Below are 16,317 nucleotides of genomic sequence, written 5' to 3' on the forward strand. Positions count from 1 at the left end.
TCAAATTAACCCCTCCCACCCGAGCGAAGGGTATCCAGCCGGCCACCCAGGCGCTCGTTTAAAGAAAGTTTTAACTCTAATGGCTGTTCATGCATGCAGTATACCGTTGTATTTAGTGGCATTCATCACTTTCTGAATCGGCAGTATTCTGGCAGCAATTGTTGGTGAACTCCAGTCGGCTAGAACTCTCAGGTTTATCTTGAGATATTTCGTGTAGAGGTCTAGTGACTGAGATACACAAATGCGGCCATTGGCACGACCGGCACCACTACCTTGAAAACCCCACTTGTCGTGTGTGCGTACGCCCGTAAATTCGACTGGACATTCAGATTTCAAATGAGCTCATTGAAAAACTTGTACGCATCTGTACCCAACTTCCAAATTAACCCTTAGCTCAAGATACGAGAATTAGTTTCTGAACGATGGAACGTTAGTGGCTGCTATGTAGCTTGGCGTTAGAGGTTCAATAAATAATTATTGGTAAGCGTCTAGGTGCGCACCAGTCATCTCACATCGATTAGGCATTGCAAGCGGGGACTATCAACGGGAGCACTATTGCCGACGTCGGGCGATCGGCAAGATCGTGAGCCGCCGCGTCACCAGTTGCTGGTAAGGTCTTACATGTGGAGGGCTGGGTGTATCCAGGGATATTGCATATTGCCTCTCATTTTGTTTTCCATTGACGTGGCTTATGGCCCAATAGATGAGTGTGTTAAAAGTGACTTACCAGTATTTGTGTGCCATCAGCAACAGCATGGCCCAAAATTCATAGCCACAGTGCTGTGATGAAATGAAAGGGCGTAGGTATACATCAGTACCTAATGTTAGAAAAAATTGTTGCACATCATTTGTTATGTTTAAGGTGTGAATAATCATAAAACAGGTAGATCCATGCTCCTACCTTCAAGTTTTAATAACTGCCACAGTGAGCTCCTGGGCGTCGCGCACACCCCACAGCATCAACTCCCCAGTGCCGTTTCTGCGTTATCATTGGGTAGTTACAATATTTCTGCTTATCAAGAGCCATAAGAAATGCATGAGGCCAAGGTAACAATAATAATGCAGTGAAAATGTTTTTTATTGTGTGTAGGCACTGTTATCAAACAGACAGGCCAGAATAGTCCAGAACTTAGCCTAACCTAGTGTAACCTAACCTAACCTAACCTAATGTAGCCTAGCCTAGCCTAGCCTAGCCTAGCCTAGCCTAGCCTAGCCTAGCCAGCCTAGCCTAGCCTAGCCTAGCCTAGCCTAGCCCAGCCCAGCCTAGCCTAACCTAGCCTGACCTGACCTGACCTGACCTGACCTGACCTGACCTAACCTAACCAAACCTCCCCACCCTATCCTCTTCAAACCAGTGTCCCATTGGCATCCATGTTCCATGCCATCTATACCATATTACAAAGTTTTGTTTGGCCACCATATTCTCATTTTGCTTTTCATTCTCACCCAAAAATGTCATATTTGCCCACCATGGCAACCAATCAACAAACAATATGGAAGACTGCTTGGGTACACAAGAAACATATTTCACTGGATTCTTGTTATCTTGGCCCCATACATTTTTATGCTTCTTGATGCGCAGTAAGGTTGTGATCACGCTTAGCGCCAGGGCCGCGGTTGATGCGTGTTTGCGGTGTTCAGATGTTCGCTATCCTAGTTATTTAAGTTCCAAGGTAAGAGTTTAGATGACCTGTTTTACGATTAATTAGGATATGTTCTGCCTTAAAAATGATGATTGACGTACAATGCTCTTTTTGAACATGAGGTAGCAATGTATACCCTGACCAATGAAAGAGGAGTTAAACCCAGTCTTTTTGCACCCTGTGATATGTGGTTATTTGCAGTCAGGGAAGCGAGCTTGCCAACAATATAATGCATTTATAGTGAAGTGTGGTGTTCTTTAAGTGGAAGCAAATCATGTGAAGGGCTATTTTGCTTGATGAAGGAGGATGTAGTTGGGCCCTTGTAAGGGATGGTAAGTTTGATTATGTTATTGGGATCCTTCCACTTGGCAATCATGGTGGACAGTGGTTTGCAGAGCTTTTTCATCAGCTTTATGACTAGAGAATGTCACATTTTTTATGGGTGTTGTGTCTTCTGATGTGCTGTATATAGTTTTGGTTTTAGGTGCTGTAACATGGTCATTGATCTGGTCTTCCACAGTACATGCAGGTCATATACATGCAGGTTGTAATCATTGTTGGCTGGGATTTGCTTTACTTGTCTGAGCTCCTGGTATGCTAGGGGCCATGACCAGTAATGGATCATGGATGTAAGACAGGTGGATGGATGTAAGCCCATATAACTCTGCTTTTGTACCTGTTGGACACATGCTCTCTCACTTTGGGTGTTTGCTTTTGTACCTGTTAGATACATGCTCTTTCCCTTTGGGCATTTGTCAGCATCAGTAGGCTTTGGATGGACCCCAGTTGCAAAGGTTTCATCTGAAGCATTGATCGATACCTCAAAAGAATTATTCTCTGTAAATTCCTCCATGCCAACTTCTCCCCCATGTTCAGACCATGCATGCTTAGGTCTCAAACAAGTTTTGTCTTGGCTTTCAACATGTGCAGAGCAGTGAGACCCTACACATGATATGCTGTGCTGAACAACACAAAAGTCATCATGCACTGTACACAGAGACAAAAATGTATCACTCTGGAAGCAATAGGCCCTAGCCCTGGCACTGGCCCTGGCCTTGGCCTTGGCCTTGGCCCCAGGCCGCTCTCTGCTTATGCTTCCCTGCTGTTGCACTGCTTTACAAACCCTCCTTTTCAGAGCAATGGAGTTTATACATGACAGGCATGCCAAATATTTCAAATTTTGTCTGGATGCAATCCCTGGTGATTTCACAAGCCTTGATACAAGCAGGTATGTGGTTATTTTTCAATGCCCCTTCTTTGTGAAGCAACATGATTCTAAGATATTTTCACTGTCTTGAATAGAGTGTTTGTTTTATGTTTGTATTTTGTAATGTGAACAGAGACTGTTTTGTGCTTGCATTTCATAATATAAATAAACCCATGACTTAATTTTATTGTGATATGTAGGCTTTCGGGCCATCTTATGCTTGCATTTTGTTATATCCTGGCAACTATGACAACACATTGATATGTAAGCTTGGGCTAAGATAAAGTTGAATCTGGTGGTGACATGGCTGCTTGAGGTGTCAGGCTTGTACCTGCCTTACATACTGAATACTGTTATGCCAAGCAAAAATTCTGGTTGCATCTACAAGCAGCTTACTATTGGAGACAAGCATGAGGCATTTGGTTGCAGCTGCAAGCAGCTGCACCTCTTCACACAACCATTTAACCTTGATTTCAGGATGACATTGCTGTTTTATGCAGTGTCGGGCTTAGACCTCCTGGACCGACTGGATCTCATCAGGGATAAGCAGAACATTATCGATTGGATCTACAGACAGCAGATCACTTCAGAAGCATGTGGTAGGTGCACTCATTAGCGTGGCCATGCTCGTGGTTCTGTCCGTACTCTGCAGTACATGTTGACGCCGCGTGATCAGCGTGTCATGGTGCTATGTGACTCCGCAAACGAACTGCTGGCGGACCGGCGGAGCCGATACGGTACTCGGGGTGCCGGTGGTGTAGTGGTTAATGCGTTTGCATTGACCACTGCGCGTCTGGGAAACCAGAGGTACGGGGTTCGATTCCCCGCGGTGTCTGCCCTTCCTGCCAGGGCGAGAGGCAGGCGACGCCATATAGCTTCAGAAGCTGAGTGTGTGGTAAAGCCCCAGTGACACACACACAGACCGATCCGGGACTCTGCTGCCCGATGGCAGACGGCGACCGTGTGTGCCAACCGGTTACACTCGAGGGGGGGGGGGGGGCATGACTCCCCCTCGATGCGTTATAGGAAACACAGGAGCCGCATATCTGATGTGGCTTTCGCGCCACTGTTTGCTTGATGGGGCTTGATGGGTCCCGTTTCAGACTGCGTGTGCCTATTATGAAGGCAGCAATGGAGCATCAGTGGGCCAAGGCTCGTTTGCATGGTGTTTTGTATCAGTATGAACTGCTGGATGATGCACTCATGCACCTCAGTGCACATTGCAACTCCGTATAGAAGGAGCATGCTGTTTCGAAAATTCACCATGCTGTTTCGGGCATTTTGATTGAATAGGAAAGATTGCGACCATCATTCAGTGACGCAGAAATATTACAGTTTGCTGATTTTTGCCAAGTAATGTCGGTTTTAACCAGTAAATACCGGCAACAAAAACAAAACAACAGAAACTGGCGGGCAGGCGGACTGGTGTCAGCGAGCTGGGATGTCAGATCTCGTGTGACATGGCGTGGAATGCTGTGCTGCAGACGGTGACCTGTCGAGGGCCGGCTTCCGCGGCTCGCCCACCGCCTTCACCGGCCGGCCGCCCAACCAATGGGACTGCAGTCACGTGACGATGACCTACACGGCGCTGGCCACGCTGCTGGTGCTGGGGGACGAGCTGGCCGACGTGGACCGGCCGGCGCTGCTGGCCGGGCTGCGAGCCCTCCAGCTGCCGGACGGCAGGTGCGCACCGCCAGCGTCAGCTCGGGCTGACACTGACGCCGCCGCCGTGGCGTCAGACGGAGGAACGGCTGGAGCGTGCGCATGACAACTAAGGGACGTTGGGATTTTGGTCGCCCTTGGCCATGGTTCTTTTGTAGCCAAGTAGCTAACTGGCTCTACAGCCCGAAGTATCACCATCACTCTTCGTCGGGAGGACCTAACTGAGTGCCTCCACCAAAACGTGGCGCTTTCTGGGGCACGTGGGCTCATGTTTCATTGAAACGTGTGCATGGCTTTCTTCCTTACACTTCAGTGGGCTATGTATTGGTTGTATGGGTCTAATGGTTCGTTCACCGGCGGTTTTTGCGCAGTGCGTCAGACCAGTCGGTTTTGCGCAGCAGTGACACGCGCGTCGGACGTGCGTGCTAACCCGCCCTCGCCCATGTCATACCTGTGCGGAAAGGGTCGTACTCTTCTAGCATATTTTACCTCTGCTCACGGGGTGTGCTTCCTTCTCTCATCCCCCGCATGACCGCGCTGGGCTTTTTTCCACTTCCACTTCCACTTCCGGTCACCTTTTGCAGGAGACCAGACCGGGGAATGTTGGAATGCCTAACACGCTACGAGATCACATTTGTAGGTTCACCGGGATTTGTCGATTGCAGACATTTGGCATGTCTGAATGTGATAAATGATTGCAACGAACATTTGGCTCTGCTATGTTCGGGGTGCCGGTAGTGTCTTGGTTAACGCGTGTGAGTTAGCCACTGCACGTCTGGGAAGCTAGAGGTACGGGGTTCGATTCCTCGCGGTGCCCGCCCTTCCTGCCTGGATGAGAGGCAGGCGTCACCATATAGCTTCAGCAGCTGAGTGCGCCGTAAAGCCTCAATAGCATGACTCTGATATGTTTCACGTTACGGAGAGCAAGCTGTCATGGAAACCAACCAAAGAACCCGCTCATTTGTGTCACGCGTCAGATTTTTTTCAAATGATTTGAGTGCTGCTTTTAACGCGCGTCCGACGCGCTTGAAAACGCTTGGTAGTAGTTAGTGACACTGGTCTTGATATGGCTGGTGCTTTGCCCCCTTAAAACCAAAAGCGTACCTGTGTGTGCGTGTGTGCGTGCGTGCGAGCGTGCGTGCGCGCGTGCGCGCGTGTCGCTTTTGTGGTGTGCCATTTGGCGAGGTCGCCCGTGGTGCGCTGGTTGTGCTGCGAGTGGTGCTGCTGGCGGCGACGCGGTCACCTCACCTCTCCCGCCGCAGTTTCCTGTCCAGTCTGCACGGCGGAGAGAGTGACATGCGTTTCGTGTACTGCGCCGCCGCCGTCTGCCACATGCTCGACGACTGGTCGGGGATGGACCGCCAGCGCACGCGCCAGTACATCCTCCGCAGCCTGGTGCGTCTCCGCCGGCCTGGCCTTCAGTGGGGGCGGGTGACGGGCGAGCGGGAGGAGGGGTCTGACGCCGCTTCTGTCATGTTTCATCACGTTTGCCGGTAATTTGGAAGCAGTATGTATGAATGCATTAATCGTTTAAATCTTCGGATGTGGGCGTCTCGTGCACATTCTGTGCATTTCCATGAACCGTCTTTTGCATGTGTCATATGCCCTGTGTGTCATGTACGGCGCCTGCTGTATATATGCCAATGTGTTGTGTTAGTTTAAATGCGACAATGTCAATGTAAACTCTCGTTGACCCGCTCAACCGATGCTTATGTTTACGGATAAGATAATGTGTTAGTTTAAATGCGACAATGCCAACGTAAACTCTCGTTGACCCGCTCAAGCGATGCTTATGTCTACGAATAAGATAATATGGAAATGAAAGCAGCCCTTTGTCTCCGTGGGCTGTTAGCAGCTCTAATCGATCGAGTTCCCTTGCATGTTTTTCAGCGCTACGATCACGGAATATCGCAAGGCCCTTTGCTGGAGTCTCACGGCGGCTCCGTGTTCTGTGCGTGCGCTACTCTCAGCCTCATGGGGGAGCTGCACACGACATTAAGCGACGCACAGGTGAGCTGCCTTCTCTGGCTGCAGGGCTTAACAGCTAGTCAACGTCAGCGCAGCGGCCGCACCGCCCATGTTATTGTGCATGCCAAAATCATACGAGCTGCGAGTGGCTGCGGCTTGCTGTCTGTGACGTCGGGCCGTTGCCGGCAGCGCGACGGTCTGGTCTTCTGGTGCCTGAGCCGGCAGGGAGGCGGCTTCAATGGCCGGCCAAACAAACAGGAGGACTCGTGCTACACATTCTGGATCGGGGCGTCCCTGCACGTGAGTCTCTCAGGTGGCCACGCTGCCCATAGCAATCGCCCAAGTACGCGCCTACTGTGGTGGAGGGATGTTTCAGTCTGCTGGACACCTGTCAGGGACATGCGCCTTGTGACCCGACTGAATGACCGAATATATGTGACCGTATCCGCCTCGGCCTACTTTGTCATACAAATAATATTTGCAGGCGTAATATTTGGTAGGTCGTAATATTTGGTAGGTTTGGTTCGTAATATTTGGTAATAGGGGGATGATGTTTTCAATGGAATACAGTGCCCCTTTAACACTCAAAGTGAAGAGGAGGGGGGGGGGGGGATCCCCTCCCCAGTTTGTTGTAAATATTCCCGGAGTGAGTGGGCTTATTGGCAGGTTTTTCGGTCTACCTACAAACAAAATTCTACCTGGTGGTTTGAAGCAAAGAAAACTAAAAGCGGCCGGAAAATTGCCAAGTTACAGACAGGCGAGGTTAATAATGTAGCGTCAATGTAACAAAAGTTTACAATAAATAGTCCACTAAAAAGGCAGCACGATGTCTAGCAGCCAGTCGCCGGCCACTAGCTGCACATAACTGGCCCGCCGAGCCGGACCGTGCAGCGTCACCTTAACGTCAGTCAGGTTGAGCTGCACTGTATAACATCGCGCCGAGTGATATGCATTGTGCAGATAGTTGAAGAGGTCTGGAATCATCCTGCTCAAGCTTAGGTGTCTGATTTCCGACATTACGAGGACCTATGCCCTACTGGGTCGCCCCGCGTTGTGACAAAGTCTTTTCAGTTTCGGTGGCTGAGTTCCGCCGATAGTGTGATCCGAGGCGTGGGAAAGCCGTTTACATGGTCTAGCCATGCAGACCTTGCATTAGTCAGTTCCAGAGATAGCGAGGCGATCTCTTTTTTGGGGAACTTTTGCGTTTGTCTTTGGGTAACTCACGATGTGTTTAACTCACGATGCGTTTGATTGACTCGCGGGAATGACTGGCACTAGCAGTTCGTCATTAGTCTAACTCAGCGTTGTAAAATATAATAGAGAGGTCTTGATCAAATGTCTTTTCACGCTGTTCGTGCAAGAAGGGCACAAGGACTCTGACGCTACGAGAAACAGGCATGGTAACAAAAAATAGGCTTCCGGCTTAAAGTGCCAATGACGTTTCTAGGCTGCGCTTGCGCCGTACTGGCAACAACGGATGAATGACCTTTACAGTAAAACAGACTTCGGTTCAGCCACCACTGCTGGGGCGTGAGCCCATTTGTAGAAACGTATCCCTGTTTCGGTTAGCTTCTGGGCCAGTGTTAGCAGGTCTGTACACACCCACGTGTCAGACGGTGAGCGGTTCAAGGGGGACGCTCTCACTCTTGTGACGCGTCCGTCGCCGTTCCGAGCAGCTGCTGGACGCGTACGCGCTGGTGCAGACACCGCGCCTGCGGCAGTTCGTGTACTCCACGCAAGAGCCGATCACGGGCGGCCTCTCCAAGTGGCCCGGCCACGGCGCCGACCCTCTCCACACGTACCTCGGTGGGTGTCGTCTCCTGATGACCGGTGCCTGGCGGCTGTCCTCCGCACTCACGGCCTTCCAGTCGGCCGCAGCAGCGCCTGTGCTCGGTGGGCTCGCGCGCGCGCGTGCGTGTGCGTGTGCGTGTGCGTGTGCGTGTGCGTGTGCGTGTTACAGGACAGCGAGTGTAAATTACCGGGTGTTTTTCTCACGAGTAGGATTTGTGACTAGTGTTTTGCCTTCGCTGCCGTACTGCTATCCCAGCTGCCCGAGCGCCGTCTGGGTGCAGTGCGGCGGCCGGTACCGTCCGTGCGCGGCGGTCACGGTCGTGACGTGTGCTGCTGTGTGCAGTCGTCACGGTTGGGCGGTGACGTAACGTGACGTGCGTTGCTGTGCCGATGACTTGGCGTGCGCTGCTGTGCGCGACCGCCACGGTTGGCCGGTGACGTAATGTGACGCGCGCTGCTGCGCGCGGCCGTCACGGTCGGCCGATGACGTGACGTGCTGCTGTGTGCAGCCGTCACGGTTGGACGGTGACGTGACGTGACGTGCGCTGCTGTGCGCGGCCGTCACGGTCGGCCGATAACGTGACATGCGCTGCTGTGTGCAACCGTCACGGTTGGACGGTGACGTAACGTGGCGTACGCTGCTGGCGCGGCCGCCACGGTCGGCCGGTGACGTAACGTGACGTGCGCTGCTGTGCGCGGCCGTCGCGGTCGGCCGGTGACGTAACGTGCGCTGCTGTGTGCAGCCGTCACGGTTGGACGGTGACGTAGCGTGACGTGCGCTGCTTTGCGCCGCCAGGTGTGTCCGGCCTCTCGCTGGCCGACCAGCCGGGCCTCAAGGCCGTCCACCCGGCGCTCAACATCTCCCGAGACGCGGTGGCCGTGCTGCGGCGCGCGCAGGCCCGGTGGCGCCCCCTGCCGCCTGACCACTGACCCCGGCCTCTGGGGCAACGCCGACCGGCGCTCAGTTCTGGGCGGTGTGAGGATACGGCGTGACCGCCACTGGTCGGGCCTGGTGTTTTAAAGCTGCCTACCGCCTCTCCCCTCCGCCCACCGAGCACCGCATTGCGCACTGCCACGCCGTGATGGTATTGAGGTTTCTGCGGACATGTCATCTGCAGTGATCCGTGTGGACAGGAGGCGACCTTGGGCACCACAGTGGGCAAGTGATAGGCGGTACGTTTTATGATGTAACCCGGTATTGAGCCACGAAGTCCCATAAAGTAATCGTGGAGGCTTTACCAGTCATGAATTGTAATACATGTTATTTTTTCGCCACATTTGGCAGTCATGTCTACTTGACTTCATTGCCTGCGTACACGGAGCTGACGTAATGGAGCATCGATATGCAACGCTGGTCCAGCTTAAAGACTACCTTTCGTGATGCGTGTGAATCAATATTGCGACGACCCTTTGCCTGGCACATGTGACCTGTTTGGACATACTGGATATGTCTGCCTGGACACATCGCATCTGTTTGGACACATCGGATTTGCATGAACACGCCGGGCCTGTCTGGACACACCGGACTGCCATGGACACTCCCGACCTTCATGGACACATGGGACCTGTCGGGACGCACCAGACACGCCTGGAACCAGGGCGGCTGCATTGCGCTGAAGCAGGGCGCAGTCGGCCCTCACACTGCGCTGAAGCAGGGCACAGCCGGCCCCCACACCGCGCTGAAGCGAGGCGTAGCCGGCCCTCGCACTCACACGTCTCTAGCGTTGCTCTGTGACTCCAAGTGGGCGCTGGTGTAAGGAGAATGGCAAGAGGCAACGCCGTCAAGCGAGCACTGGCCAGGACCGAAATACGCGAAACCAGATAAGCGGTGCAAAGCTGTTGGCCGATTAATAGACTCCTCCTCCCGCCCCCATCGTGGCAGCTCGAGGTGACCGTTTGTGACCTACATGCAGCCCCTGCATGCGGAACCTGGATTTTTCCCGTTGATGGGCTGACCTTGCCCCGGTGGCGGTGGTGGACCGACTCAGCGTCCACGTGCTCGCGCAGTGCCCTCGCCCTGCCGGGCGGCACGGTCATTGGCAGCCGTGTGCCATGGGGCCCGTGCACCCTCGTACTCGCAGTCACCGTCCTGGCTTCACTGCACTCTCAACTGCTGAGGCTACATAACGCCGCCTGCCCCCCCCCCCCCCCCCACTCTGGCAGGAAGGGCGGCCACCGCGGGGAATCGAACCCGTACCTTTGGTTTCTCACGGGAGCGAGACTTAGACGCGGGGTAATATCTTTGTAATCGCGAGACTTATCATTGACACGATAAGTGGTGTTACGTTTCTGAGGATTTCGCTTCACCATGTCTAGTGAAAGGGGCGCAGTCACACGACACATAGGCTCTTTTGTGTCTTTGGCCATTCTCATAAATATCAATACTAGAACTGTAATCTCCACCGCCATACCAATAATTCAATGCTGTGTTGAACAACGCGCATCGTCCAGAGTTTTGCTGGGCCAGTCAAGGTCAACATTTTAAGATCTTAACATCTTATCTTGGAAGATACAATTTAGATACTTGCACCGGAGGGTAGAAAGCGACTATTTTCGAAGCATTATTTTTAAACCCAAACGATTCGCTCAGGGACTTCATCAGGGGTGGGCAGCTGAAGGGTGGTTCAGTGGTTTCTAGGTCGGGTGTCCGACGCCGGCCGGCGGCGGCCGCGCGCGTGATCTGGGGCGGCGGCGGACATGACGCCCGCCTCAGATAGCAAATGGGACGAGCCAGCGGCGTGTCGTGGGTTCGCTGGCGGCCGCGATGACAAATCGTTCATTCTTTCCTGATGCTGGGGATGGGCGCTGAGATTTCAACGTTACGCCTTCGCACCATATCACTGTCGTACTGGATTACATCCAAAATGGAAAAAAAACAACCGGTTGAAACTTCGGGAGGAGGGAGCACACCCCGAATTTTTCAGGCATTTCTTTCCATGCTTGATCATAACGGCACCACTAAATTTTGCATGATTCAAGGTGGCACGGATTCCTTGGCTCGCGCCATCGAGGGTCCACGTTGACAGTGCCCTCCCACCACGGCTGAATACAAGTCGTGCGTACTCAGGCCCTTTCAAAGGTAGTTTCAACGGGACCATTTGCGAACTCGACAGCAGTGACTCTTCAGCGTAGACAGCCACGGAGTGTAGCTATCTGTTTCGCATCAGAACAGCAGATGCGTGCGAATAGCCAAACGATAGTTTGTTGACAATTTTCAACATGTCGCAAAAAGACATTCACCGTCAACGAGCCCTTCAACCGAGATAATGAAAATGCTGGCTTCCTGCCCCGATCGGTTTTCATCTACGCATCTGTCTAGCACAATCGGACACATGTATTCACGTGTTGGCGATACGCATCAGGTCCCATTATCACGTTCCCAGCCATCTGAACACCCACTCATAAGCCCTCTAGCTTACTGGCACGCAGCCCAGCCGGCGAAAGCTCCAACTATGGAATGTAGCAGCGTTGGTCAACAGACATCTCGTCACTTGCTGCTGTCGGCCTCGCGGATAGCAGCCGGATGAAACGAGCCCAGCCACCTCCCGATGCCGGTGATCACGAGCCCAGCTACCTCTGGATGCCGCTGATCACGAGCCCAGCCGCCTCCAGATGCCGCTGATCACGGGCCCAGCCGCCTCCAGATGCTGCTGATCGAGCCTAGCCGCCTCCAGATGCCGCTGATCACGAGCCCAGCCGCCTCCAGATGCCGCTGATCACGAGCCCAGCCGCCTCCAGATGCCGCTGATCACGAGCCCAGCCGCCTCCAGATGCCGCTGATCACGAGCCCAGCCGTCTCCAGATGCCGCTGATCGCGAGCCCAGCCGCCTCCAGACGCCGCAGATCACGGGCCCAGCCGCCTCCAGATGCCGCCGATCACGAGCCCAGCCGCTGCTGGATACCGCCGTAGGTGACCATCAGCCGCCGGAAGTCGGCGTAGGTCAGGGGGCGACGCGCCGGCGCGTCTAGTATCTCGGTGAGGCGCAGCTGCCAGGGCAGGTAGCCGAGCAGCGCTGGCAGCGAGCCCAGCTTCAGCGCCAGCGCCGGGTCCGGCCAGCGGCGCGCAGCCCGCAGCTCGTCCCCGAACATGTGACGGTCAATCGAGCCGGGTTGACGCGCGCCGGCCGCCACCTGGCCGCAGAGCCGGCGCGCCGCGGCCACCATGTCAGCCACGCCGTCCGGCTCCCAGAGCAGCGCCACCGTCACGCGGTGGGCCGCGCCGCTGCAGCCGTCGCCGACATCGCCGTCCGCTGTGCCGTCGTCAACGAAGCGCACCGAGGCCGCAGTGGTGGCGAACAGGTGACGTTGGCGGCGCGCCAGCAGCGGCCGCAGCTGCGCCGCCGCCGACTCCCGCACCCGGCCGCTCCGCTCGTACACGCTGACGTACTCGATGCCGTACGCCATGCTCCAGAGGATGATGTCGGCCAGAGTCTGCCAGCACATGTCAGGCTCCACGAGGATGATGCCCAGGTGCTGAGGCCGCTTCTGCAGGCGCCGGGCGTCCGCGCACATCACGGCCAGCGGCGGCGTCTGGGCGGCCGGCCACAGCCGCTGCCGCGCCAACTGCCCAGCTCGGCACACAGCCATCACACAACTGGCCAGCAGGTGCAGAAGCCATAATGCCAACTTGCATGCATGCTCTTTCATTTTAGCTAGAGTATTTGGTGGATTGGATGGATGTGACCCTGTTGAGTTGTTCTTGGCCATTGTAAAGACCTAAAACAGAGAAATTAACACATTGTTAGAATGCTAGATACCAATTAAAGCTTGTTTCAGAACTTGCACAACATGGATCATTGTAAAGTACACCAAGCATTTATACATCAGCCAAAGGTCACCTCAACAGAGAATATAAAGCTTTATGTTCTCACCAGTGGGTTTACTGACTTGGTCGCTCACAAGTGTGAATTTGTTCATGCACTCCTAATGGCTTCCTCTATAAAAAAGAAAATTCCAATTTGGTACTCATATATTTGAAAGAATGTCAGGAACATGAGTGACATCCTGCCTATGAAAGGTTTATTCCAATATCCAGGATTGTTTGGATACAATATTGTGCCTAACATCACAATGCATTTTCCTTGTAAGTCCTTATATCATGACAAAGTTGCAGACATGAAAGTGGACTGTGACCTGCACATCAGGGTTTACCACAGAACTAAAAAGTGGACATTTAGGAAAGGGCTGGTCAGATTTAGTTGTGCATGTAAGTACCAATAGCCTTTGTTTAAGGGTTATTTCAGACTCGACTAGGCTGTGTATAACACTACACTTCATGGTGACACTTTCACTTCATGAAGACAATTTTATCATGTATTGTGACTCAACAAAAACCATCAAAAAGTTAAAATAACTTATCCAGGCCTGACCACCTCATATGACAGCGGGGTTATTCTCCTGCGTGCCCAAACAGCACCACATATATGATCTCTCATAACTTCTACACACAACAAAATCTTCTGGCGACCGAGCAGTGCCATCATGCCCCATTCTGTGTGGTCTACATGCCTGCATGGTGACACACCGCCATGGCTATGTCCCTTCACCCCAGCCTGCGTGGTGACACACTGCCATGGCCATGTCCCTTCACCCCAGCCTGCATGGTGATACACTGCCATGGGTATGTCCCTTCACCCCAGCCTGCATGGTGACACACTGCCATGGCTATGTCCCTTCACCCCAGCCTGCATGGTGACACACTGCCATGGCTATGTCCCTTCACCCCAGCCTGCATGGTGACACACTGCCATGGCTATGTCCCTTCACCCCAGCCTGCATGGCGACACACTGCCATGGCTATGTCCCTTCACCCCAGCCTGCATGGTGACACACTGCCCCAGGCCATGGCACATCACCACACAGGCCTAACATAATTATTTGATACCTTCAAGTACACAAGGCAAATACAAGAAGAGTTGCCAGGTCATAAGATCATATCACCATCCAGATTTGTTTAAAACCACACTCTAGCATACATCAGGCACAAGTATCATGGATGCTTGAAAAGCAGCAATTTTTGCCCTGAACAATAGTGGTATCTGTGGACCAAGTGCATCACCATTGATGTCTTTTAATTTCCCCATGCTATGGACACCTTACAAACATATGTAAGACATTCACAGCAGTTATACTTCACAGGGTCAACTGGTGGCCACCAAGTGGCCTGTATAGAGCATAGGCTTTGACTGACCTCATGCAACTGGAGTTTCTTCACTATGCTTAATTATACCTCACTATGAGTAATTCAGTATGGTCAAGAGTGATCATTTTCTCCCCCCCCCCCCCCTCCTAGAAGGACCTAGATTGCCTCTATAATTATCTGTGTTGTGTTGGTGGTGACTTTTGAGGGCATGTTCAATGTGCATGCATTTGATAATGGTCTTGTAGTTCATAGGAACATAGTCATCATAGTAACTGATCAGTTTCTCACACATTATTTTTGAACTGTCACATACTTAGCATCACTCACATGACTACCTGTATCAGACTACCCTATATTAATTTGTGGTCAGGAGCTGGATTATTAAAGGGCAGAAGCACAAATGGCAATAAAAATATACTGATGGAAATTCAAACCATCTCCCAGAATAAACTGTTCAGTTATGATGATTTCTTCAATTACATAGCACCAAAAATCATCAGAAATCAGCAAGATTACATTTTACCCACCAAAATTCAAGTACTTTGATCTCAGGCCAGCAACTATATTTACAATACCACAAAAATAGTGCTGATCTTTGATCAGTCAACAAATCAGCTGGGCATGTAGCAGAGCCCCCTGTTAGGTTTAGTCCCTCAAAGTTAAGTTAGATCAAACTCAACTTATATCCCAGGAATTTACCAGCCTTATTAGGTTAATGCTAGTATTTACTATTGGCATTTCTTCTGGGTGGAGATGCTCTACTCAAACTCATGACCTGTGGTAGTGTGCCCTGTGTATAGAGAGCCTTCGTGCATGATGCCACCACGACTGCACAGGGCTGATCCACGTGGCAGTTGAGCACAGATATAATTCATCATGATTTGCATGCAGTATTTTTGGAAAGTGATGCATTGCATGCTAAGAGTGTCAGGGCACAGCATCTGTGCCCGAAAGGGGAAAAGGCTCAAGACCATTGGCTAACACAGCACTTGACCCTTTTTGCCTTTGGATGGGAGAGATTACATGTACCCCACAAGAAACCATCCTCCAAAAAATTGTCAGCATGTTTCAAATTTAATCACAGCTAAAAGTGCACCTTAAAGGTAGAAATCATAACATGTACCTGCCTCTCAACTTGATTATGCATTATAAGCATGCAAATAAATACTGACAACAGAAGATCACGGCAGACTTATCAGAACATTATAGATAATACATGAAGCTGCTTGAGGAGTATCCTGGATTAACCGTACCCCCAAAACCCTCAATACCCATAATTTCAGTACTTTTAAGTTAATACTTTTCGTCCATCGTAACTGTCACCCAACCAACTTCAAAACCTCCAGCATTAAAAAAGAAGCAAGCCAACGCACGCCCAACAGCAGCAATCACCCCATTCGAACAGCAAAAAAACGCTATGACCTGTCGTGATCTAAGTAGCGCTATCGTCTGACGAGGCTAATTACCCTATCTTTCGACTGGGAACCAACCGTAGTTTCACTCTCAACCAAGACGATGTACACCTTGACATAAAATATCCCAACATCCCGATCCGCGGGTAGCGGATCCAGGGCCAGAGTATTTATTCCGGCAGATCTAAAAATTCCGCTGCAGGCAAAAATGTGCTGAAAGCTACCAAGTTGAGTAAAGTTTTTAACCTGCGTCCCCAGAACCTACTGCTGCGCAAGCATTGCCACTCTAAGTAAGTGCGCATGTCGAGCACGGAAGTAACATGGGTGGTACGCCTAAGTCCTGTAGACGTATAAGTAAAGCGGAACGGGACCGCAACGAGTCAGTGCGTCGTAAATTAACAACACGAGTAAATTTTTAACAACACCTCCGGCTCCCGGGCGTAACACCTCCAGGGGAGGTGGATGGCACCGAAACAAAGACGAAGTAACCGC

At 52.0% G+C, this 16,317-nt stretch overlaps 2 protein-coding genes across 5 annotated transcripts; one reads left to right on the forward strand and one right to left on the reverse strand.

The window, feature by feature from the left end:
- The first annotated feature begins 265 nt into the window (after positions 1-265).
- betaggt-I (geranylgeranyl transferase type-1 subunit beta) lies at positions 266-9,552 on the forward strand. The gene is made up of 9 exons (XM_037225166.1): positions 266-609; positions 2,779-2,871; positions 3,328-3,449; positions 4,335-4,533; positions 5,775-5,907; positions 6,403-6,522; positions 6,670-6,780; positions 8,157-8,286; positions 9,068-9,552. Exons 2-9 carry the CDS (start codon positions 2,783-2,785, stop codon positions 9,199-9,201), a joined length of 1,038 nt encoding a protein of 345 aa, XP_037081061.1. The 5' UTR covers positions 266-609; positions 2,779-2,782; the 3' UTR covers positions 9,202-9,552.
- A 1,793-nt stretch (positions 9,553-11,345) lies between these two features.
- LOC119101035 (dehydrodolichyl diphosphate synthase complex subunit Nus1) lies at positions 11,346-15,979 on the reverse strand. 4 transcript variants are annotated; one of them, XM_037224284.1, is made up of 2 exons: positions 15,937-15,979; positions 11,346-12,987 (listed from the first exon to the last, which is right to left on the reverse strand). In XM_037224284.1, exon 2 carries the CDS (start codon positions 12,976-12,978, stop codon positions 12,148-12,150), a length of 831 nt encoding a protein of 276 aa, XP_037080179.1. In that variant the 5' UTR covers positions 12,979-12,987; positions 15,937-15,979; the 3' UTR covers positions 11,346-12,147. The 4 variants fall into 4 exon arrangements, with proteins under 4 accessions (XP_037080179.1, XP_037080176.1, XP_037080177.1 ...); XM_037224281.1 differs by having other exon boundaries at positions 15,904-15,974; XM_037224282.1 differs by having other exon boundaries at positions 15,880-15,969.
- Positions 15,980-16,317: the final 338 nt, after the last annotated feature.

The sequence above is a fragment of the Pollicipes pollicipes genome, unplaced genomic scaffold, assembly GCF_011947565.3.
Source record: "Pollicipes pollicipes isolate AB1234 unplaced genomic scaffold, Ppol_2.1 Scaffold_4881;HRSCAF=5763_pilon_pilon_pilon, whole genome shotgun sequence".
NCBI classification, from domain to species: domain Eukaryota; kingdom Metazoa; phylum Arthropoda; class Thecostraca; order Pollicipedomorpha; family Pollicipedidae; genus Pollicipes; species Pollicipes pollicipes.